The 25656-nt window shown below is 42.0% G+C and overlaps 1 protein-coding gene across 7 annotated transcripts in view; it reads left to right on the top strand.

Moving 5' to 3' along the window:
* PTPRM (protein tyrosine phosphatase receptor type M) overlaps positions 1-25656 on the top strand; it is an 824645-nt gene that overhangs the window by 730285 nt on the left and 68704 nt on the right. For all 7 annotated transcript variants that reach the window (XM_027575435.2, XM_027575436.2, XM_027575438.2 and 4 more), the window contains 2 exons: positions 10638-10714; positions 14660-14696. In XM_027575435.2, coding sequence (XP_027431236.1) covers positions 10638-10714; positions 14660-14696 — 114 coding nt within the window. The remainder of the gene's footprint in view (positions 1-10637; positions 10715-14659; positions 14697-25656) is intronic.

Below are 25656 nucleotides of genomic sequence, written 5' to 3'. Positions count from 1 at the left end.
CCTGATTTTCTCAGTGGTTCCTAATTATAATTAATTTTGAGCTTAAGATACACACCAAATCTCCTGGCTAACGGGAACCCCTTTGAGCCTGGGGTCCTCTTTTCTGGGGGCTGGCAGTTGAAGATAAGGAGCCAGAAATCTGCAGGCCCTTCCCAGGCTCCCTCCCCCGCCTTTCTATGGTCCATTCAATGAAGACATATTGGTCTGCCATGTGCCAGGCTCTCTACCAATCTAAAGGAATTCTTTCAACAGATATTATTGAGTGCCTGTTACATGCAAGGCACTATCCTAGGTGTCAGAGACAGAACAGGGAACAGAACAAAATTCTTTGCCTGTATAGCACTTGACATTCTTACGGGGGCAACAGAAAAAGTCACCAAGTAAACTGTATAATATGTCTTATTAGAAAGTGAGGCATGTAACAGGGAAAATGAAGCAGTGAAAGGAGACGCGTGAGGCAGAGGTTGGAGTTTTTAAGTTGTGGTCAAGAAAGGCCTCCCTGAGAGGCTCAGATGCAAGCCAAGGCCTGACACAGGTGAGGAAGGGAGCCAGCTCCCAGCAGAGGCCCTCAGGGGGCAGACCTGCCGCAGCATGGTGCCTGGGACAGCAATGAGGCCAGTGTCACTGGAGCAGGGTGAGGGTGAGCAAGGGCAGAGATGGAAATGTGATGAACTGGGGTGACCATGGTGGCCCAGAGTGGATACAGCCCCTGATGTTTTCCAGGGAAGGGGCAGGGGAGGAGAGACTTAAATGATTATACAAAGGAATTAAATGATTATTGAAATAAATGAAATAAAGTTAAGGGCCACAAAGAAGAGGTATATGGTACGGTGAGACTTTGTAATGTGGGGATTGACTTCTTCAGGTGGTGTGGGAAGGCTTCTCTGGGGATGTGAAATGGAAGACCACTGAGTAAAGGGGTAGAGCAAACAGGTGTTGCAGACAGGGGGTGCATCATGTGAACACACCCTTCACATGAGAGAACCCCTTGAGTCTGAGGAACTAAAGGAAGGCCAGGTAGCCAGAGCTGGGGTTTAAATGGAAGCCAGACCTGCAGGGCCTTCTAGAAAAGATTAAAGATTTTAGTGTTCGTTAGAAGAACAAAGGGGAACCTCATCAAAGGGTCTTTTTGAGGAAGGAGTGGGGGTTATTCATTAAATTTGCATTTGGAAAATTTAATCTGACTGCAAAATGAAAAATGAATTGGAAGGGGACACTAGTTAAGAGATTCTTTCAGTTGCCCAAGTGAAAAGCAATGATAATGTGGACTAGGAAGAAGAGAAATAGACAGATTCAAGAGACGTAATTGATCAAATCGAATGGATTGGATGTGGGGTAAGGAAGGTGGAGGAGACAGAGTTGCTTCTATGTTTCTGACTCACAGGAGGATGGATGAGTGGTGCATGGACGGTGACTGGTTAGACAGATGGAAGGATGGGACATTTACTCCATTGGGAACACTGGAAGGGAACCACACTTGGCAGGGAGCTCAGGGATAGGTCTGTTGTTGGCAGTAGCAGGGAAAGCTTATGAATTGAATCTGGGGATGCACCAGGATGCCTGTGAAACATTCAAATGAGATGTCCAGTAAGCAGTTATATAGACTGCTCTGAAACCCAAAGGGGAGGGATCTGGGCCCAAATGTAAACCAGTGAATCTTGGGGCATAGAATGGCAGTTGAAACCATTGGCATGATAAGATTATCTGTGGAGGAAGCATGGAGGGCATCGAGAGCCCGGGACCCAGGCTGGAGGGGCTTCAGTAATGGGAAATACTGAGGCGATATTGCCTAATGTGTACAAAAGAGCATTGTGTCATGGAGAAGAATGGGTGTCAACAGTGTCCTGCTGAAGGCTCTAGTGCAACGAAGACTCTGATGTAACAGCATGAGAATTATTCATGAAATTAGCAAACGGTGCTTTGAATGGAGTAGGCAGGGGGTGAGTAGGCAATGGGTGAGGACATGATGGGAGGACAGACAGCTTTATGAAGGGAAGAGAAGAGAGTCCCTTCTGAGCTTTGATTTACATCCGCATTGTGTTACCCATGCCCTCCTACTCCATTTTTCTGGCTAATAGTGAGTTATCGAAGAGGAGAGTGAAACCTTTGACCCCATCTATCGCACCTGACTCTTTGAGCCAGTGACCCAGTCTTGATGCTCATGCTGAAAACCACTCTTACAGGGTTTTGTTCCATAGCACTGTGCTTCTCTCTACCAGGGGAGCCCCTCCAACAGTGTCACTTCTCAGGAATCCCTAACTGTCATGATCTGGTATAGGAATAAAGGCAGGTAAAGGGAGGGTGTTGGGAACGAGGGATTAGTTGGATAAGTTTGGGCTGGCAGGGAGAGCTTTTGGTGTTACAAATCAGACGGATGAGAATAAGGGAGAAACAAATCAACACAACATGTTTAGGAAGGCAAAAAAAAAAAAAAATCTAGAAGAATTAGGCAAAATAAGAGTTAGGGGTCCTGCCAGGACACTGAAGATTAAAGAGTAAGGGTCCCTAGTTGAGGGTCTAGCTGTAAGCAATAAACACAGCAAGACCAAGTAACACATAAAACTGACAGCAAGAGCAAAGATTAACATGGAGGCACCTACCACTAAAGTCGAAGATTCCTCATTTGCTTGGTGCTCAGAACCGGCATGGCCTGAGCATTCAGGTGGGCATAAGCAGGGACACCAGGCTGGCATACAGGTCACACAGGGGTAGATCACTGAACACTTCCCATCTATTCACTTGTCTCTTCTGCATCTTGTACCTTGAAACCAGTGCAGCAGCAGTCCTTGGCAAGTATGTAAGCACAGGAGAAGCAAAGCCATTATTTGCAGAAATCAGTAGTAATTAAAATTAATTGGGAGTCTCCTCTCAGAGGGCAAATGTTACTTAGATCATTGTGATTCCAATTTACCTTAAATATGTCATTAATATTTAGCAGAAAGAGAGAACTGGTTGGAGGTGAAATATTATCAATGTCACACTTCACTTCTACTGCAGTAGTAGTATCTAATCACATACAAGTGAATTGCAAGGCTATTACCCATATCCATCGTGTTTAAAATGAAAATGTTAAAATATTTGAAGCTACTTAGAGGTGTTTTAAATATAACGTTATGTGACAAAAAAGGCATAATTAACCCTTTTTAGAGACTTAGAGTAAAACATAGAGACCTGCTTTAAATGTCTAATTACCCCATCTTTAGTGTACGAATGCACACATCCATAAATGCATGCGTTTACATATCCATAAATACACACATGCACACACATAAATACCCACATACATACATACATAAATACGCATAAATACATACACACATGCATAAATAAGTATACGTACATGGGAAAAAACACCAGCAGATTATAATTTTTCAGTAGTAAGCAATGGTTTGTTATGCGTTATACCTGGTCTTTATGTGCCTATTTCTTACCCAAAAATATTACTTTTGCCCTATTTCTTATAGTAAAGGCTTTTTTGAAAGGAATGAGAGGAATAGCAACAAGGCCTTTATATGGATTTTCTCAAAATGTCAGAGTTTGTTACCCTTTGTGATGGGCTAACATTGAGTTGTGATTATAATATAAACATTTGCTGGATTTTGATCATTTTCCAGTCATCCATGGCTAAGTGGATATCTTTTTCCCCATTATAAAAGGAATTCATACACATTAAGGAAAAATTATGCAGTAACAAAGAGTTGGGGAAAATTGCTCAGAACCTCACCAACTAAGTTCAAACCCTACTAACGTTTTTTTCTGTTTCCTTCATCTTTTTCTGTTCTCTGCCTTGAAGTTGTTGGCTTTATTTTTTAAAGTAAAAATAGGTCTGTTATTTTATTTCTGATTATAAAGGTGGTGTAAACTGTGTAGACAATTAAAAGAGTGTACCAAATCATAAAGATGGAAATAAATATTACTCCAAATTTGCCCACCCAGCAGAAATCCCACCCTTTCACTTATACCACTAAGCATTTCTGCACACATATACAATTATTTCATATAAAAAGACTCTTAAGAGACATGCTGCTTTTGTGACCTGCTCTACTTCACTCCACAATATGTCACAGAGATCTTCTCAGGGAAAGTAATTAAAGCTATAGTAATACTTTTTGATGATTGTATCATATTCCATTGTTTTATAAGACTTAGTTCACAACCCTCATCAAGCTTCCTGGGTGTCCTCTGAAACCAACTCTCAGACACAGAGGGAAGGGAGAGACCAAAGAAAGAGGCAAGGCACTTCGGGATGGTAATTGGGAGTTTTAATTAGTAAAGGGAACTTATATACAAGGCTTGTCTTGGGTGGCAGCAAGATGAGTGGATCCCTGCATCTGCCCGCCAAATCTTAAAGGTTTATGAAGAGATCTTAACTAGGTTCATTCACTTATATTGTGCAAGTGTTCTCAACACCATATCACTATCTCAAGACTAAGCCCTTGGAGTAGCCCCTGGGAGCAGGAAAAACAAGCAGAACCCACATTCCAAGGATAATGGGGGAATGGGTGAGGAATTTCAAGTGCCTGGGTCCAGCTCATGGGTCAACCACTGGTCACATCTTTTCGATGACCTTCCCCAACAGAGACCACTGTTGAGCAGTTCCCTGCTGATATCCTTGAATGGTTTGGACTAGGTGAGGACAGAATAAATTGTGTTTTAGAAAAGCAGCTCTCAGCATGGATTAACAAAATTCAACATCCATTTACGTTAAAAACTCTCAACAAAGTGGGTATAGAGGGAATGTACCACAACATAATAAGGGCCAGATATGACAAGCCCACAGCTAACATAATGGTGAAAAGCCCACTCAATGGTAAAAAACTGAAAACTTTTCCTCTAAGATCAGGAACAAGACAAGGTTGCCCACCCACTCTTGTCACTTTTATTCAACAAAGTATTAGCAGTTTTAGCCGTAGTAATTAGGCAAGAAAAAGAAGTAAAAGGCTTCCAAATTGGAAAGGAAAAAGTAAAATGGTCACTATTTGTGAAAAACATGATTTTATATATAGAAAACCCTAAAGACTACACACACACACACACACACACACACACACACTTAGAACTAATAAATGAATTCAGTACATTTTCAGGGTACAAAATCAACATACAAAAATATATTGCATTTCTATACACTAACAACAAACTATCAGAAAGAGAAATTAAGAAAACAATCACATTTACAATTTCATCAAAAAGATTAAAATATCTAGTAATAAATGTAAGCAAGAAGGTGAAAGACCTATGCTCTGAAAACAGTAAGACATTGATGAAAGAAATTGAAGAAGACACAAATACATGGAAAGATATTCTGTGCTTATGATTGGAAGAATTAATATTGTTAAAATATCTGTAATACCCAAAGCAAGCTACAGATTCAGGACAATCCCTATCAAAATTCCAATGGCATTTTTTTTTTACAGAAAAAGAACAAACAATTCTAAAATTTGTGTGGGACCACAAAAGGCCTTGAATAGCCAAAGCAATCTTGAGAAAGAAGGAAAAAGCTAGAGACATCACATCACACTCCCTGGTTTCAAACTACATTACAAAGCTATAGTAATCAAAACAGTATGGAATTGGCATGAAAACAGACACATAGATCAGTGGAACAGAATAGGGATTCACAAAATAAACCCACACATATATGGTCAATTAATTTACAACAAAAGAGGCAAGAATATACAATGGGAAAAGGACAGTCTCTTCAATAAATGGTATTGAGAAACTGGGAAACCACATGCAAAAGAATAAAATTAGGCTACTATATTACATTAGATATAATAGTTAGCTCAAAATAAATTAAAGACTTGAATGTAAGACTGAGACCATAAAACTCCTAGAAGAAAACACAGGTGGTAAGCTCCTTGACATTGGTCTTGGTGATGATTTTTTGGATCTGACTCCAAAAGCAACAAAAGCAAAAATAGATAAATGGGACTACCTCAAAATAAAAATCATCTGCACAGCAAAGGAAACCATCAACAAAATGAAAAGCAAACCTACTGAATGGGAGAAAACATTGCAAATCATATATCCAATACGGGGTTAATATCCACAACATAATAAATTACTCATACAACCCAGCAAAAAAAAAAAAAATCCTATTTAAAAATAGGCAGCGGATCTGAATAAACATTTTTTCTAAAGAAGACATGCAGATGGCCAATAAGCACATGAAAAATGTTCAACATCACTAGTCATCAGGGAAATACAAATCAAAACCGCAGTAAGATAACACCTCACACCTGTGAGAGTGGCTGTTATCAAAATGACAAGAAATAGCAAGTTTTGGCAAGCATATGGCAAAATGGGGGGCCTCATGTCCTGTTGGTGGGAATGTAAGTTGGTGCAGCCACTATGAACCAGTATGGAGCCTCCTCAAAAAATTAAAAACAGAACTGCCATAAGATCCAGCAACCCCACTACTAGGTATTATCTAAAGAAAACAAAAACACTAATTTGAAAAGATATATGTAGCAGCATTATTACAATGGCCAAGATATGGAAACAACCTAAGTGTCCATCAACGGATGAATAAATAAAGGCGATGTGATACACACACACACACACACACACACACACACACACATACGCACACACAAGATGCAGCTAGAGTAGACAGATAGATATACATACAGATAGACACATATATCTGCATCTACCTGTATATAATGAAATGCTATTTGGCCATAAAAAAGTATTAAATCTTGCCATTTGCAACAACATGGGTGGAACTAAAGGGTATTATGCTAAGTGAAATAAGTCATACAGAGAAAGACAGATACTATATGATTTCACTTATATCTGGAATCTTAAAAAACAAAACAGAGCAAAACAAAACAAAAATAGACCTATAAATATAGAGAACAAACTGTTGGTCACCAGAAGGGAGGAGGTGGGAGGAAGGACGAAATAGGTGAAGGGGATTAGGGGGTACCGTCTTCGAGTTAAAAAATAAATAAGACATGGGGATAAAAAGTACAGCATAGGGAATATAGCCAGTGACATTATATCAACTCTGTATGATGACAGATGGTAACCAGACTTAAACTGTGGTGAGCATTTTGTAATGTAGATAAATATTGAATCACTATGTTGTACACCTGAAACTAATACAATATTGTGGTTGCTAGAGGGAGGGGGGTTGGGGGTAGGTGAAATGGGTGAAGGGGGTCAAGTGGTACAAACTTCCAACTATAAAATAAATAAGGTACAGGGATGTGATGTAAGTATGGTGACTATAGTCGACAGTATTGTAGTACATACTTGAAAGTTGCCAAGAGAGTAAATCCTAAAGGTTTCATCACAATAAACAAAAAAAATGTGTAACTTTATCTAGTGACTTACCGTGGTGATCATTTTACAATATATACAAATAGCGAATCATTATGCTGTACACCTGAAACTAATGTAATATGTCAGTTATACCTTGATTTAAGAAAAAAATTTTTAAATAAAAAGACAAGTTCCTGAGTTGATGCCAGGGGATTAAGATGTAGCAGCTATTTGGGAGTGTTCATCCTATTTCCAAGTCTTTTTGGAAATCCTGTTTCCTCTTTAAAACTAGCTCAAGCTCATCTTTCCCAAAGATTAGCTGCTTAGAGTGTGCAGTTTTACCCTCCTCCACTGACCTGCAGACAAGTGTCCTGGGCTCTTTGTAGTTTGAATTGCTAAACAACAAGGATGTTACTTTTATTCACATAAGAGGGGTAATTCCTTTTTAATGGAAACTGTCCTATATTCCATGCACTTGACGTGTACTTCTCATTTGGTCTTCCCAACGATCCTCGGAAGGATCATCAACCTCTTTTTACAGATGAAGCTCATGAAGATTCACGGTTTGTCTAAGTTCACGATTTGGGGGAGTAGTAGAGAGCCAGTATTCAAATCAGGGTCTCTGGGACACCAAAGCTAATCTCTGAGAGATTAAGCCCATTCTCCCCGCTAAACTCTCTCTCTCCCTGCCTTAAGAGTCACTGACTTATCAATACTCACGCATTTTATCACTGAAAGGAAAAATACCTCCTAAACCTCATTGCAGTAATTCTTGAGCCATCTCCTGAGTACACATCAATAACGTATGACAGTTGTCCTCTAGTGGCACGCTCTAGAGTCACTGTCACCCCTGCATCTACTTCATCCGGGCAAGGGGAGTCACAGGGGAACTCCCAAAGCCTCCAAGACCGAGTCTGTGACGTGCACTTCCCAGCTTTGAGGGATCTGTTTCTCAGGACACCGAAGCTTAGAGTGGAACTTGAAGGGGTATTCTACAAGGAAGGGGTGGAGAATGTGGTAAAATGAACATAATACGAAACTTACCACATTAACCATGTGTAAGTGTCCAGTTTGGTGGCATTAAGTTCACTCACATTGTCGTGCAGCCATCACCACCCGCTGCCAGATCATCTTCCCCAAGTCTGTACCTACTCAACATTGGTTCCCTATTCCCCACCTCCCCTCAGCCCCTGGCAGCCACTTTCTTCTTTCTGTCTCTGTGCATTTGACTACTCTCAGAATCTCATGGAAATGGAACCATGCAGTGTTTGCCCTGGGTTGGGTTTATTTCACATAGCATAATGCCCTCAAGGTGGACCCTTTTATTTTTAAATAGTGAAATATAGGTACGAAACAGGGCATAAAGCCTCCAAATACAGGTTAATAGATGTGTTCTAAAGCCAACACTCATAAAACCACTAAGCAAGTCCACAACAGGACCCCAGAAAGCCCCAGTGAACCTCGCCTGATCACAACTTGTCCCTTCTTCCATTGAGACAGTGCCTATCAAGACAGGGCATTTGTTAGTGGGGTGAAGAGGTAAAGGCATTGCGTGCACCTCCTGTGTGTTGGGACCACCACATGTGGTTGTGTGCTGCAGGCAGTGCTGTGAAGAGAGGCCGTGGAGCTGGGCAGTGTGGCCTGGGTGGAAGGTGCTCACAGGGATCTTCAGAATGGACACTATGTGGTCTCTGACCCCAAGAGGTTATAATCTAGTAAAATCAACTTTAGAATAAGGAGAAGATACTACTGTGCCTATAAAGAGAAATAAAAACAATCTCAGTCTGCTTAGGAAATACACTCGGCATATGTCTTGTGGGTTTCCCCATCAGGAGGAGAGTAAAGCAATAACATGTGGAGAAATAGCAGCCAAGGTTTAAAAAAAAAAGAAAAAAGATTGAGGGAGGGAGAGTGGTAACCAACTGAACAGTAGGAGATGATGGGGAATCTCTTTATTTCAAAGGCTCTGTTTATGGGAGATGAGAATGGAGTCTTATCAGAGATTGAAGTCCCTTTGCAGAACATTCCAGAATAATTTGAGAAGCCCAAGGTGGTAAATCATAGGGAATGAGCGGCATTCATCCTAAGGTTCTAAAAGAAATAAAGTGTGAGAGGGGGGATTCTGACAAGGAGGTACAATAGATCCTAAGACAGCACTGCTTCTGAAGACTGGGGGCCTCTAATATGATGCCTGCCTTTTAAAACAACTGCCCAGGGAAAGTCAAGGAGTACAGGAAGGCAGGCCTCATCTCCCTTCAGAGGAGCTGACTAAAAGCCTGATGTGTGCGGAATGGCCATGATTCAGGTCTATTGGAGCATCTTTCATTCAGGAGGCTCAAACGGCTTTACTGCCAGAATTGCTTACCGCCCTGCTCCTCGGTAGCTGTGTGTACACACCGGCTCTCCTAACAAATACAAAAGCCGGAACAATCTGCACATCCCCAGCATCCTAGTGACTCACCTCCCCCATGCCCCCAGCAAAAATATGCATGGGGGGCTCTGGTTTTAAGCAAAATGTGCTCTGAGAAACTAGATCTTAGAGTAGGTCACCGCAAGGAAAACTTTGACTGCATATGGGTCCGTTCCTGGCTTGCTCTCGTGTGTGTGGGCAACAGCTGTACTGATAGTGAGAAGGACAGTCCGCGTGTCTGTTACACAGCACGTGACAGCGGCAACAGCTGACATTTATCCATCACTTATTATATACCAGGCTCTCTTCTAATCTTCTTTTCAATTTTATTTTAATGCTCAGGATAATCCCTTGAGGTGGACACTGTTAATCCCCAGGCTCCAGATAAGAAAACTCAAGCACAGAGAGGTGTAGTAACATGCCCCAGACCCCAGGTGGGGTATTCTAACCTGCACACCAGACTTTGAGTCTCACACACAGGGTAACAGAGAGTGGCTTAGGGAATTCAGGGACAGCTCCGGTTAGGTCCATGTCTGCACCTCCCAAAAGGCTGGGCCATGGTTTATAACCATCATTTGTCAAGGTAGATGTCGTAGGCAGCCGTCAAAATCTCAGGGTTTATATGTGATTTAGTGAAGTCGCTACACATTCAATCTGAGAAATAAGTCCATTGTGATTCATAGGACTCAATGTGGAAGTTTCAGACCTCTGCCAAAGCCTCATGCCTGTGCATGATCAAAGAATAAGTTAATGAGAATTGCTGTAAAATGCTAATAATTATAAATCCTTCCTAGTTTTAAGAGCAAAATAGGAAGTGTAGAAGGTGTGTAGTATTTAATTCTTTATCTTTAAGGCAGCATGGATGCGGTTGATCTCCATGTAATATCCTTACATTCTGGGGCTCTGAGCAGCCCAACAGATTGCTTTTCATCACTCTTTTCTTTTTCCTTTGCAGATGATCATTCGCGGGTGAGGCTGCAGACCATAGAAGGAGATACCAACTCAGACTACATCAATGGAAATTATATCGACGTATGTATTTTGAAACTGTCAGTAAGCCCAACTGTTCTGACACATTCCACATTGTGTGTCTGCTGTGATATTGGTGGGCACACATTACTCCAACTACAGAGCAAACACATAACCGTTGCCCCACACCCCACAGAACTTTATGATGAAGGCATGGCCAGTCCTTGTCTCAAGTGGGCCAACTGGCTGGTGAACTCCTCTCTAACCTTCTGTGCCTCCTTTGCCATCCTGTGCCCCTGTGGACCAAGAAACTGTTATTTCCATTTTTTTTGTCAACAACTTAGATTATTTGACACTTAAAAAAAATCTGTTTACATATTAATAGGATAAAACTGTCTAATTCCTAATTCGATGATTTGCAATCTCTCATCATTACTGCACTTTTAAGTTGCCTTCAAAGTAGTCTGCAGCTGTTAACCAGGACATCTAATGCACACAAGACATGTCATTAAATATGTAGGCTGTTTAATTATTGAAGACTGCTTCTTGGTTCATTCTGCATCATGTTAACTTAATGTCTTACATTAGAATAAATTCCTGAGGAGACAGCATGTTTTCAGTTGAAAGAATGAATGAAATCAAAAGTAGCCTGAAAATGAAGGGAAAGTCATTGTTACCTTCCAGGCCCAGGCTCACATTAAACAGGCTTCAGCTCTCTTGCAGTTCCCAAGGCAGTGTGCTTGGCCATCACATTTTCTTCTAGCCCATCAGTATTTCCACAGACAGGTTTTATATATATATGGATAAAATACATACATATATATATATATATATATATATATATATATATATATATATGGGTTCTTATATTTTCTTGGTTGAGTATAAATCAGATGCTACTAAAAGTACTAGCATCATAACCAGAAGAAATGTTATTTTTAGTACTACTTGGAAAGGTTTGACAACTTTGGTTATGGATCTGAGGGTGGGGCCTGCGGGATGACTGTTGGAAGAATAATTCACATCCCATCCTCAGAAGACCCCTACACCGCTACATTTCATAATGACCCAAAACATACCCAACCCAAGTTACATTTTTTTTTCTATTAAAGCAAAATTTCTTCCTAAAGTACATTGTACTTATTTCTTTATCCAGCAGACATTTAGTGAGTACCTTATGGGAGTATTCAGAGGTGTCCAAGACCTGTTACCTTCCCCCTAAGACCTCACAGTTCAGAAGCTAAAGTAAGAAATAATCTTCTCTGTAACACTCCTTCCCTTGAGAGATTCCATGGGAATCCTGTTTATGCTCCAGTCCCAGCTCCTAGAGCACCCCCCGCAGAGTCCTTAAGCACAGGGACATTATCTTACATCATCTTTGTATCCCCTGCACTGGGCACAGGCCTGCAGTACTGTAGCACTTAATAAGTGTTTGATGAATCACTGCCTGAAGGAGTAAATGTAATCAGATTCGGCTTTGTGGTAGAAGTGATTTTAACTAAGTTTTAAAGAATGGGCGGGTAGAGATGCAGAGGAGGAAAGACATAAAAGTAATGAAAATACCGGATTAATTAGTTTTAATTTTAACAGAGAAAAGAGTCAATATTCAGGGCTCCTTTATTCACTTAGTCAATAGGATTTTATTGAGCAGCCTATTATATTATATGTCAGTTACTGTTGTAGATACTGGAGTTATAACTGTGAGCAATTCAGACCAAAAACAAAAGCAGACCTCTGACCCAATGGAACTGGTGCTCTAATCGGAGGAAACAGACAATAAATGAACTAAGCCAGTTAATTCTATATGGTATATTAGATGGTAGTATGTATGATGGAGAAAATGAAGGCTGTAACAGGGGGATGCAGAGAACCAGTTTGGAGATGGATTGTAATTTTTGAATAGAGTGGCTGGAGCTCTACTGAAAGGTACTATTTGAGCGGAGAAATTGAAAGGTTGTGTGCCGTGTAGGTATTCAGGGAAAGAGCATTCCAGACTGAGAAAAAGCCCATGATAGGCCTTCCTGTGGATCATGGCTGGCAAATTTGAAGTGAAATAAGCAGGCAAGGGTTGGTGGCATGGTACGAGGGGGTAGAGTCACAGGTGAGCAGGTCTGAGGGGTTGTAGGGCCAGATAAGGTAAGCAGTCATACAGACGTTGGGCTTTTACTGTGAGATGGGCAGTTACTGGAGGATCTGAGCAGAGGGGTGATAGGATCCCAATGTATAGAGGAGAACACACCATAGATGGGTGAGAATAGAAGCCTGAAGACCTCCCAGGTGACTACAGGAGCAGCGAGAGAGCGGGGAGGTGGTGGCACTGGAAGATGAGAAATGGTAGGATCCTGGATCCACGCTCAACTCAGAGCCCTGGATTTGCTGACAGATTATCTATGGGGTGTAGGAGCAAGAGAGGTGTCAGGATGCCTTTTGAGATGGAATTGCCATTATCTGGAAAGAAGACTGGACAGAGCAGATTCGGGTGGGAGGTAGGGAGGAATTAAGGAATTCACTTTTAGATATATTAATCCTTAAATATATGTTAGACATCTAAGTGGAAGTGCTGAGTAGGAGATTATCCCACATCAGGATTTGGGGGGTGGGGGGATCCCAGGCTAGAGGTGAGGATACAGAACTCATCAGCATAAAGATGGCCTTGAAGGCTGCGGGACTGGATGAGATCACCAAGGGAGTCCGTGTGGATGAGGAAAGGGTCCAAGAACAGGGCCCTCCAACATCAACATCAAGGCAAAGAGGAGGAATGGGCAAATGAATGAGGCGACAAGCCAGGGAGGGAGGGAGGAAGAAAACCAGGAGAGCATCATATCCCAGAAGGCAAAGAAGAAAGTATTTCAGGGGGGATTAATCGTGTCACGGAGATGGTGACAGGTCACAGAGATGAGAACAGAGAAATGACCGTTGCGTTTAGCAGCACAGGTCATTCGTGGGCTGTGTGAATTATTTCTGTTTTGTAAATGATTTCCTCCTATCTCCTAGCCTTGCTAGGGCTGACTCATGGGGCCGTACATCAGACAGGGTCTTGCTTTGTAGCGCTTATCAGCTGGCAAGAAATGAGTGATCATTTAATAATCCTATTTAATATCTGTCAAGGGTCTATCTTTGAGACCTACAGCAGGTCAGTTATATGAAGAATGTGTTTGCTTTTGCTGTTCATTATCAATGATTTATTTTTAAGAGCAAAAAAATCTAACAGATATGCATTTATTGTCTGAGAAATCTGTATTTCCCCTCCGAGTTTCTCCCGTTTCCCATCTGGCTTTGGGCACGTATTTTGTTTGGGTAATCTCGGGGGACAGAAATGGAAAGTATTAAGGTCCATGGTGATATTCTGTTACCTGTGTGTAATTTTCTCTGAATTGGTTTTATCTCTCCCAGATATTGATCCTCCAGTGTTCTTTGTTCCCTTCTTTCTTTGGTCCCAATTTTCATCTTTTCCCCTTCTCACAGAGTCATGATGAAAGGAAGGGGACTTGCAGAATTTCTGCCTCTTCAAATTTCTGGCTCTTGCTACAGCAGCATGGCATGGCATTAGCAGTGTTTAAGAATGATGTTCAGTATCACTATTGATATAACTGCCTATAACGGGAAAACAGAATATGCATTAAAGCCCTTGGCACATTGCCAATAACATCCTGAACACAAATGAAATCCTATTGCATGTTCCCAGCCTGTTTGCAATCTAACAAGAGTTGTGGTCATGTTATTTCAGAGAATCCATAAGTTGTTAGTATTTATTGCTCACCTATCATCTCATAGCCAGTGTATGATTAAGTTACTTCCACCTCCTGTGTAAGCAACAGAACTCTGATGTGTTGATGCTTCTTTGCTTTTTATGAGGAACTCTGTGGTACTGCATATGGTCATTCAACTTCCAACTGACGCAGTTGTTGGTATTTGTATAAGCATTCATTGTGACAGACTTAACTGTGTAACTTCTGTGCTGCTTATCAATGTTAAGTTGATGAAATATTCTTTCTCATTTATTTTTAGGGTTATCATCGACCCAATCATTATATTGCTACCCAAGGTAAGTCTATTACAGCTTTGATGTCTTTCTTTGGTTGTTTCCCCATTCTCTCTCATTTTGTCCCTGTGCCACACCTCCCCCCAAGAATGATATTCCACACTGCTGTAGCCCCGTTATTATAGTTCTCATCATCAATACCCCCCTTGTTTTCCCATCAGAAGGTCTGGTAATGCAATCATTTAGCTAGAACTCCATGTTGTGATCATTAAAAGAAGTGTATTCATCAGTTCATTATTAAATTAAATCTGTCTACCTTAGGAATTAATCTGATATCTTCATAAATAGGTATATAGATATTCACTAAATAAATATGTGCTGAGCATTATCTATACAAAGACCCATGCTAGTTGCTGCCAGGGGTGCAGGCTGAATCCATCAAGCACCCCCTCTCATGATGGTTGTGGTTTGGTGGGGAAGGGACAGGGTGCCCTGTACATTATTACAAGCAACACCAGTTAGAAATTTGTGTGAGAGGTTCAGAGAAAATGTTAGAGAAATTTGGAGAAGATAGAAGTTGCTTTCAGATGGGATGATCCAAAAACTGCTTTGTGGCAGAGGTGGGCTTGGGAAGAGAACTTCTGACTGGCAGAGACATGAGCAAAGATCTGAAAGCAGGCAATTAGTGCTCCTGGGTGGAAAGCAGTTGGTAGATCACTTGGGCTAAAGGAAACCTAGAGGAACTCAGAGAAGCTCATGGCAACAGGTTCTGTATCATCCTCCTGGGACACTGACTGTGAGGTGGGTCATCTATGGAGAATGAGGATCATGGAAGGTCTGAGGTGTTGGGAAAGAGGCATCATAAGGGATGTGTTAGTGCATCTGTTAGATGAGTCAAAGAAATGCTAAGAAGCAGGGAGGACCCAGTTAGGGTCAAGAGCATGCATTCTTTTCATTTTAGTATATGTGCTGCCGGGGCAAGCACTGCATTCTCTTCATTTTATTATTTTATCATTGTTTCCAGTATTGCGTTACATCCCAGAAACAGGAGCAGGGAAATCAAGAGGATATGACTTGCCAACGGTTAGGGATTGGCAGGGGCTGCCCAACAGAATATCAAGGAGCAAGAGAATAAAGGATGCCAAGAAAATCATGTCTAGAAAGTCTAGGCTTAGAGGCAGGAGGGCTGGAGGTGTTTGATGGACCACAAGAGGAAAGAAGGAGCTAAAGGACCGAGGTCAGGTTCAGTTAATGAGTCATAGGTTGTAGCCAGTGAGCAGAATGCCAACACTTAGAGCAGCACTATCCAGTAGAACTCTCTGTAATGGTGGAAATCTTCCATATCTGTGCTGGTTGATATGGTAGCCACCAGTAGATACTCAAAAAGTACTGTGATTGAAGAACTGAGTTTTAGATTTTAGTATTGATTTAAATAGCTTCATTTGACTATCCTCTACTGGTAGTTTTGGACAGCAGAGCTCTGGGGTAGAAACCTCCAAACGTGGCTGAAATGGAGCCACCGTGGGGCCTTGTCCTCCTAATGCTGACAGCCTTGGCCAGAACCTGGGTGGCACCATACATAGAGTCCACAGTCTCATATCACCATTTGTAATTCTACACTTGGGTTTAGGTGACCTACTTAACCTCCAGCATGTTTCCTCCCCTGAAATGAAGTCAGTAATGGCTCCTTCCAGGGTCACTTGGTTAGTCAGAAGAAAGGTCACATGGAGCATGCCCAGCTGGAACCTGACAGGAAGCAGACCCTTATAGGAGTTGCTAAGGTCTTAAGAGAGCGAGCACCTGGCACAAACTCTTACCTGATGGGACCGAACAAGGACGTGCATCCGGGGCCTCTGAGTCTAGTCCTGGTTGCCTTCTCCTGTACCCTGCTTCTTCCACACTGAATCAATCGATGCTTTCAAAGGAACCCTTTGTTAGTTCCTTAAAAACCTGCTGATGGATTCCAGAATATTCTAAAGTAAGCGTCATAACAGATCTGATTTAATAAATTTGATGATAACTTGGAATTAGCAGTTTTTATAAATGTATGTGGACATTTGATCATAAAATACACAAAATACTAAGTTCCTGATTTTCAGCCCATGTTTTCACAAATAGCATGAACCTAAAGTTAAATCTTATTGGAATTTTCAAAATTGAGGACCTCTAGATTACTGTGACTAAACAGCAAGCCAAAGTAGAGATTAAAACCCCCAGAGTCCTCTGGGAGGCCCCTCACCTGGCATTTCTTCATTCATCCTCTCTGCCCCTCTTGCCCCGAGGGAGGTCATGCTTTGAAGAAAACTGCCATTAGAGAAGTCACTTTCTGGTGCCTTCAGAATGCATCTGAATCATACTTAATTGCTCAGTAGCCCTCTTTGGGAGCATTCAACCTATCAAGTGTTAATGAGTAAATACATTTGTTGGCAGCTAAGAAATGGCAAATGTAATCACTTTGAGATAGACCACCCGTGTACCCTTAATGGAAAAGGATGCTACATAATGCCGTTTGCCAGAGCATGGCACCTTTCCCGGCGCAGGATGGTCTACAGATTGCACTTGGAAAACTGGCAGTACTTATATCACTGCTGGTGGTGCAGGGGGAGCGGCAGAAATGAGCAAATTTGAATTTTTTTTTTTTTGAGAGAGAGAAAGAGTGCAAGCAGGGAAAGGGGCAGAGGATAGAGGGAAAAGGGGAGAAGCAGACTCCCCGCTGAGTGCAAAGCCTGATGTTGGGCTCGATCCCAGAACCCTGAGATCATGACCTGAGCCAAAATCAAGTGTCAGACGCTCAACTGACTGAGCCACCCAGGCGCCCAAGGAATGAGCAGATGTTTTAAGTCTAACATTTAGTCAAGACAGTACACATCGTGTTAAGAGTAATACATTCAGACATGAGGTCTGGGTTCAAAAGTTAGAATCTCTTTTCTAGTTTGTTACACAAACATAAGGGAACTGTTAGCCTCAGATTGCCAGAGGATTTCTGATCCTCTGCAGTAATTGGCACAGAGAGGTAGAACATGCCCATCGATAGCCTTCATAAAGAAACAAAAACCACAAATGTCTGATTCTAAGAATCTAACAAAATGGGCGATAAAGCAGATGCAACTTGAAAATCTCTCCTTGCTCTTTTTCTTTCCTAGTGTGCGCTGATATAATTCTTTAAAACCTATTCATAGCAGGAACCCACAAAACTACATGAACAGTCCAGTTTACTGACAAGCAGCTTTATTCCCAAGAGTTTAAAATACATAGATTTTCACCAAGTCCCTTCAATCAAGAAGACATGTCCTGAATTTATCTCTTCGATCCCTTCCTCCCCCACCTCAACTTTATTGATTTTTGTACCAATAACTGACTTTGACCTTTGATGATAACGGTCATGTTTCTCCAAATTGAAGGGACCACAATCAAGCCAGATCTGTGGCTTTTTTAATATGTTCTTCCTGCCCCCCCCACTCTATTTAATTGTTTTCCGTCTGCAGCTAATGTGTCGATGACCCAGTATTCATTTCATCACACCTGCCTGACCATCCACTAATACAATTGTAACTTTCAGGATTTATGATTTGGCACACCAGGAATCAGAGAAGAGGAAGTCACGTCTGTTATTGCATGTCTGTACTTAGAGTGGAGATTTCAAAAGCAGGGCTCACGGTGAGGGGCAGATGAGTACGCAGGTGGGTAGGATTGCCCAGAACTGATCATATTTCACAATCAAAAGATACCCCGTGGAGACCCTAGTGTGGGCCATGAGCTGGAGGAAGCTGCACACATTTAGAATCACTCCTCCAAGATGATTCAGAAGAACACCTGCCAGCCATGTGGTTTGCAAATGAGGGGCGCCTGGATAAGTGTTCTTTTTACGATTGTTTGGTTTTATTTTTAAAACTGACTTCCAGAGTCCTGCTTTAGAAACCTCTTCATTCATCCTCTCTGCCCCTCTTGCCCCGAGGGAGATAATGCTTTGAAGCATGTTAATAAATTTGAGCTAGTTGAGGAAGGAAACGCTGTCAGTCTGTGATGGACACGTCCTGCCCAGCACCCAGCCTCACTTCCTCACGAACCCCACTCATGTGTGGGCTGGAGGGGTGCTCAAATATCATCAGATTCCACCAGAGGAACTTGCCTGTCGTTCCCTCAGGGGAGCCAACGTACATCGTGAAATGTGGAGGGTGTGTCACAGTCATGTGGTGGTGCCTCAGCACTTGACTGCCATTTCTTGGAGCCAGAGAAGGGGTAAAGAGCGTCAGTGGGGTGAGTGGGGGAGGTAGGTCTTCAGCTAGCCTTGAAGGAGGGCTCCTGTGTCGGAGGACAGAGGACGGGATGAACAGCAGGACCACCAAGGTCAGGGAGGCGCACGGAGCCCTGGCAGAGGGCATGAGGGAGACCAGACTGAAGACAGGAAGGGTCTTGACCTCCGTGGTATCTTGGGTCCTCTGGGTTGCTTGTCGAAATGGATCTTCTCTCAGGAAAAACTCACACATACACACGATTTCATATAGACATTCAGGCATTCACAGACAACAAAATCTAGTCTGAAAAATCTCTACATCCCAGATTAAAAAAAAAAAAAAAGCCCTGAGTTAGATGGATAAGAAAAACTGGCAGGTAAGGTGAGGACATTGGTTTAAAGGCTGTGATGAAGAGTGTTATTTAATGAAAGGAATAAGGGCAGGGTGGGGTGGGCACCTGGGTGGCTCAGTCATTAAGCATCTCCCTTTGGCTCAGGTCATGATCCCAGGGTCCTGGGATCAAGCCCTGCATTGGGCTCTCTGCTCAGCAGGAAGCGTGCTTCTCCCTCTCCCACTTCCCCTGCTTGTGTTCCCTCTCTCGCTGTGTCTCTCTCTCTCTCTGTCAAATAAATAAATAAATAAATAAATAAATAAATAAATAAATAAATAAATAAAATCTTTTAAAAAAAGGTGACAGAGAGGGTAGAAGAGACATGACAGAGAGTCATGTGGTGGTGAAAACAGTGCTTTAAGATTAGTTAGGGGGTGCCTAGATGGCGTAGTTGGTTAAGGGTCTGACTCTTGATTTCAGCTCAGGTCATGAGCTCAGTGTCATGAAATCGAGCCACGCATTGGGCTGTCTGCAGGGTGTGGAGCTTGCTCAAGATTCTCTCTCTCCCTTTCTCTCAAAAAAAAAAAAAAAAAGGATTAGTTAGTTTGGAATTACCCTTTAGAGAATATTGGAAACAAAGGTAATAGGGAATAACCACAAAAAAAAAAATCTGGGGTACAAACAAATAATTCAGACAACAATAATGACAGTGAGGCAGTTGCAGCTTTTATTCAATAATCTAAGTTGCCAGGCGAGGGGGGGAGAAAAAGATGGCAGAGGAATAGGGGACCCTATTCCAACCAATCCCCGAAATTGAGCTGGATATCTACCAGACCACTCTGAACACCAACAAAATCAGCCTGAGATGTAAGCAGATACATCTGGATCTCTACAAACAGAATATCGCAGGCGGTTGGTTTTGAGGTATGAAGTGGGAAGCCGTGATTCCTTGGGCAGATATCCGAAGATAAAGGGAAGGAGGGAGCCCTGGCGATCCTACACCTCCGATGAGTGATAGCCTTCCGCGCTGGGGACAGGACACAGAGTCGCAGACTGGTAGCGGCGAAAGGACTTTAGGGCAGCCACCCAGACTGAAACCAGAGCAGCGGGGCCACACATGCAAACTGGGGGCGGCTGGCGATTTTAGAAGCACAAAGGGCAGAGACATACCCTACCTGAAGGCAAGGACTGGGAGCACTGCTGAGGGGCGCACAACCTGGGACGCTGCAGTTTACAGCAGCACAGACAGAAACGGAGATAGTGTGGCCTGGAGAGCTCACTGAAGAATAGACTGCGATCTCTCTGCTCTGAGGCAGAGGGTTGGAAACGGTCTCTTCTGCTCTGACTCACGGAAGAGATGCAGAAAGCCGCCAGGGAAAGCTGCCAGAGAACAAAAGCCCCAAAAAACTGGTTTCCACTGAGCCCATCCCCCACCACAGGGGGCAGGGCAACTCTGCCCAAAAAGGGTTGCCTGAGTAACAGCGTGGCAGGCCCCTCCTCCAGAAGACAGGCTGGGAGAACAAGAGGCCCCCAACCCTAAGGTTCCCATAAAACAGGTGCATCTTGCTTGGGTTGTGATAAATAATTTGGACTCTGTACATTCCCTCAACCACCCCTCAACAGAATGACTAGGAGGAGGAGCCCCAGATAGGAAAGACTCAGACTGTGACATCTGCCACAGATTTACAAATGGATACAGATGTAACCAAGATGTCGGAAATGGAATTCAGGCTAGCAATTGTGAAGACAACAGCTAGAATGGAAAAATTGATTAATGGCAACAAAGAGTCTCTGAGGGCAGAAATGAGAGATGAAATTGGCAGAATTTAAAATGCTATCAATGGATCCAATCTAATCTAGATAATCTAACAGCTAGTGTAAGCGAGGCAGAAGAACGAATTAGTGATCTCGAAGCCCACTTGATAGAAAAGAAGGATAAAGAGGAGGCCAGGGAAAAACTCAGAATCCATGAAAACAGAATCAGAGAAATAAGTGACACCATGAAACGTTCCAATGTCAGAATTATTGGGATACCTGAGGGGGTGGAGAGAGAGGACAAGAAGATATACTTGAGCAAACCGTAGCTGAGAACTTCCCTAATCTGGGGAATGAAACGAACATTCGTGTCTTAGAGGCAGGGAGGACACCTCCCAAGATCAAGGAAAACAGGCCCAACACCCCAGCATGTAATAGTAAAACTTGCAAATCTTAGAACCAAGGAAACCATCTTAAGGGCAGTTAGGGGGAAGAGATTCCTTACGTACAGAGGGAGGAACATCAGAATAACCTCAGACCTATCCATAGAGACCTGGCAAGCCAGAAGGGGCTGGCAAGACATATTCAGGGTACTAAATGAGAAGAACATGCAGCCAACAATACTTTATCCGGCAAAGCTGTCATTTAGAATGGATGGAGAGATGCAGAGCTTCCAAGACTGGCAGAAACTGAAAGAATATGTGAACACTAAGCCGGCCCTGCAAAAAATATTAAGGGGGCATTCTATAAAAGGAGAAAGACCCCAAAAGTGATATAGAACAGAAATTTACAGAGACAATCTATAGAAACAAGGACTTCACAGGCAACATGATGACAATAAATTCATACCTTTCAATAATCACTCTCAATGTGAACGACCTAAATACTCCCATAAAATGGCAAAGGGCTGCAATTTGGATAAAAAGACAGGATCCATCCATATGCTGTCTACAAGAGACTCATTTTGAACCTAAAGATACATCCGGACAGAAAGCGAAGGGATGGAGATCCATCTTCCATGCCAACAGATCTCAAAAGAAAGCTGGGGTAGTAATTTTTATATCAGACAAATTAGATTTTAAGCTAAAGACCATAGTTACAGATACATAAGGACACTGTATCATTCTTAAAGGGTCTATCCAACAAGAAGATCTAACAATTGTAAATATCTACACCCCAACATGGGAGCAGCCATCTACATAAGCCAACTGTTAACCAAAATAAAGAGTCATATTGATAATAATACATTAATTGTAGGAGACCTCAATACTCCACTCTCAGCAGTAGACAGATCATCTAAGCAGAAAATCAACAAAGAAACAAGAGCTTTGAATGACACACTGGACCAGATGGACCTCATAGATATATATATATATACAGATCATTCCACCCTAAAACAACAGAATACTCAATCTTCTTGAGCGCACACAGAACTTTCTCCAGAATAGACCACATACTGGGTCATAAATCAAGTCAAAAGACTCCACCCCCAAATTACCAGAACTCATACAGCAATTCAGTAATGTGGCAGGATACAAAATCAATGCACAGAAATCAGCTGCTTTCTTATCGACTAACAATGCAACTGTAGAAAGAGAAATTAGAGAAACGATTCCATTTGCAATAACGCCAAAAACCATAGGATACCTCGGAATAAACCTAACCAAAGAGGTAAAGGATCTATACTCTAGGAACTACAGAACACACATGAAAGAAATTGAAGAAGACACAAAAAAATGGAAAAACATTCCATGCTCATGGATCAGAAGAATAAACATTGTTAAAATGTCTATGCTACCCAGAGCAATATATACCTTCAGTGCCATCCTGATCAAAATTCCGATGACATTTTTCAAAGTGCTGGAACAAAGAATCCTAAAATTTGTATGGAATCAGAAAAGACCCCAAATCGCCAAGGAAATGCTGAAAAAGAAAAACAAAACTGGGGGGCGCCTGGGTGGCTCAGTCGTTAAGCGTCTGCCTTCGGCTCAGGTCATGATCCCGGCATCGGGCTCCCTGCTCCGCGGGAAGCCTGCTTCTCCCTCTCCCACTCCCCCTGCTTGTGTTCCTTCTCTCGCTGTGTCTCTCTGTCAAATAAATAAATAAAATCTCTAAAAAAAAAAAAACTATTAAAAAAAAAACTGGGGGCAAAAAATCAGGCATCACATTGCCTGATTTCAAGCTATATTACAAAGCAGTGATCACCAAGACAGCATGGTACTTGCACAAAAACAGACATATAGACCAATGGAACAGAATCGAGAGCCCAGATACAGACCCTCAACTCTATTGTCAAATAATCTCCGACAAAGCAGGAAAAAATATACAATGGAAAAAAGATAGTCTCTTTAATGAATGGTGATGGGAAAATTGGACAGCCACGTGCAGAAGAATGAAACTCGACCATTCTCTAACACCATACACAAAGATAAACTCAAAATGGTTGAAAGACCTCAATGTGAGACAGGAATCCATCAAAATCCTAGAGGAGAACATAGGCAGTAACCTCTTCGACATTGGCCACAGCAACTTCTTTCAAGATACATCTCCAAAGGCTAGTGAAGCAAAAGCAAAAATGAACTTTTGGGACTTCATCAAGATAAAAAGCTTCTGCACAGCAAAGGAAACAGTCAACAAAACAAAGAGGCAACCCACAGAATGGGAGAAGAGATTTGCAAATGACACTACAGACAAAGCACTGATTTCCAAGATCTATAAAGAACTTCTCAAACTCAACACCCAAAAAACAAATAATCAGGTCAAAAAATGGGCAGAAGACATGAACTGACACTTCTCTAAAGAAAGACATACAAATGGCTAACAGACATGAAAAAATGTTCATCATCATTAGCCATCAGGGAAATTCAAATCAAAACCACATTGAGATACCACCTTACACCAGTTAGAATGGCAAAAATGGACAGGGAAAGAAACAACAAATGTTGGAGAGGTTGTGGAGAAAGGGGAACCCTCTTACACTGTTGGTGGGAATGCACGTTGGTACAGCCACTTTGGAAAACAGTGTGGAGGTGCGTCAGAAAATTAAAAATAGAGCTACCCTGTGACCCAGCAAATGCACAACTGGGTATTTACCCCAAAGACACAGACGTAGTGAAAAGAAGGGCCATGTGCACCCCAATGTTCATAGCAGCAATGTCTGCAATAGCCAAGCGGTGGAAAGAGCCGAGATGCCCTTCAACAGATGAATGGATAAAGAAGACGTGGTCCATATATACAATGGAGTATTACTCAGCCATCAGAAAGGCTGAATACCCAACTCTTACATCCACATGGATGGGACTGGAGGAGATTATGCTAAGTGAAGTAAGTCAAGCAGAGAACGTCAATTATCATATGGTTTCACTTATTTGTGGAACATAAGGAATAGCATGGAGGACATTAGGAGAAGGAAGGGAAAAACGAAGGGGGGGAGAATCGGAGGGAGAGACGAACCATGAGAGAGTATGGACTCTGAGAAACAAACTGAGGGTTTTAGAGGGGAGGGGCGTAGGGGAATGGGTTAGCCTGGTGATGGGTATTAAGGAGGGCACGTTCTGCATGGAGCACTGGGTATTATACGCAAACAATGAATCATGGAACACTACATCAAAAACTAATGATGTGTTTTATGGTGAATAACATAATAAAACAAAATAAAATTTAAAAGAAATAATCTAAGTTGCATACAACTAAAATATGTCTTCTAATATTAAATATAGTGTCAAAATGGTTGATTTTTAAGTGTGTTCCTTCTCATGTAATAAAAAATGATAAATATATTTTCTTCCTATATTCATAGTTTTGCTTGATATAATACACTTCTTTTTGAAACTTGGCATTTTTATTTGTCCATTGATTCAATAAATATTAAGTGCCTATTAAGTGCTAGACTTTCTGGTATAACTAATTTTCTATCCTCTGACGAATTTGGGTATTACTCGTCTCATTTCATAAATATAGGAAAGAAGGCTCCGGAGAGGAGCAGGAGTGGAAAACAGAACTAACATGTAATTGAGAGCTGGCAGTGTGCCCAAAAGGTTCTGGATGCTTTTCCTCCTTTCCGTGTCAAATGCTGCCTGATACCGTGTGATTCTCACCCTGGATAAGAGGCTCAGAGTTTATGCTCTTTCTCCTGGACTGAAGCTTGCCCTTCAAAATTTAATCACTTCCTTCTAAGTTATGATCTTCCTTTCCCCCAAAAAAGCAAATTTTCTATGATACAGTCATATCTGAAAATACCTCTTAATTAAAATGGTCTCAGATGTCCTGAAATACGATACTAAGATTCCAGAGTCTCCCTGTTTCCCAGCGGGCCTCTGGGCATCTGTTTAGAGACCACTAGTCCAGGGAGCAAACACTGATGGTCACAGAGAGAGACTCTACGTGGCCACAAGATCAAGGCTGTGGTCAGAATTCCAGTGGCGTAGCCAGGCCTGTCAAATTAGCACAGTCCCCCCAAAAATAAATGATAAAATGGGTGTCAAGGCACCTATCCTCAAGAAGATTAAAATGTGTGGATTTTAACAATCTGAAGATAGCACATCTTTTGTTCACAGAAACTCTGGATGCTCAGTGTCGTATTTCTGGATGCCCATCACACTGGGACTGATAGAGAAAACCAGTTACCAGATAGCTATTTACCATGAGAAATATCACTGTCCATCAGGCAGAACCGCCCTCCACCTGGCAAGCACATTCTGCA

Source organism: Zalophus californianus, chromosome 14 (assembly GCF_009762305.2).
Source record: "Zalophus californianus isolate mZalCal1 chromosome 14, mZalCal1.pri.v2, whole genome shotgun sequence".
NCBI classification, from domain to species: Eukaryota; Metazoa; Chordata; class Mammalia; order Carnivora; family Otariidae; genus Zalophus; species Zalophus californianus.
Note: the sequence above shows the minus strand (reverse complement) of the source record. Positions and strands in the feature narration are given on the sequence as shown.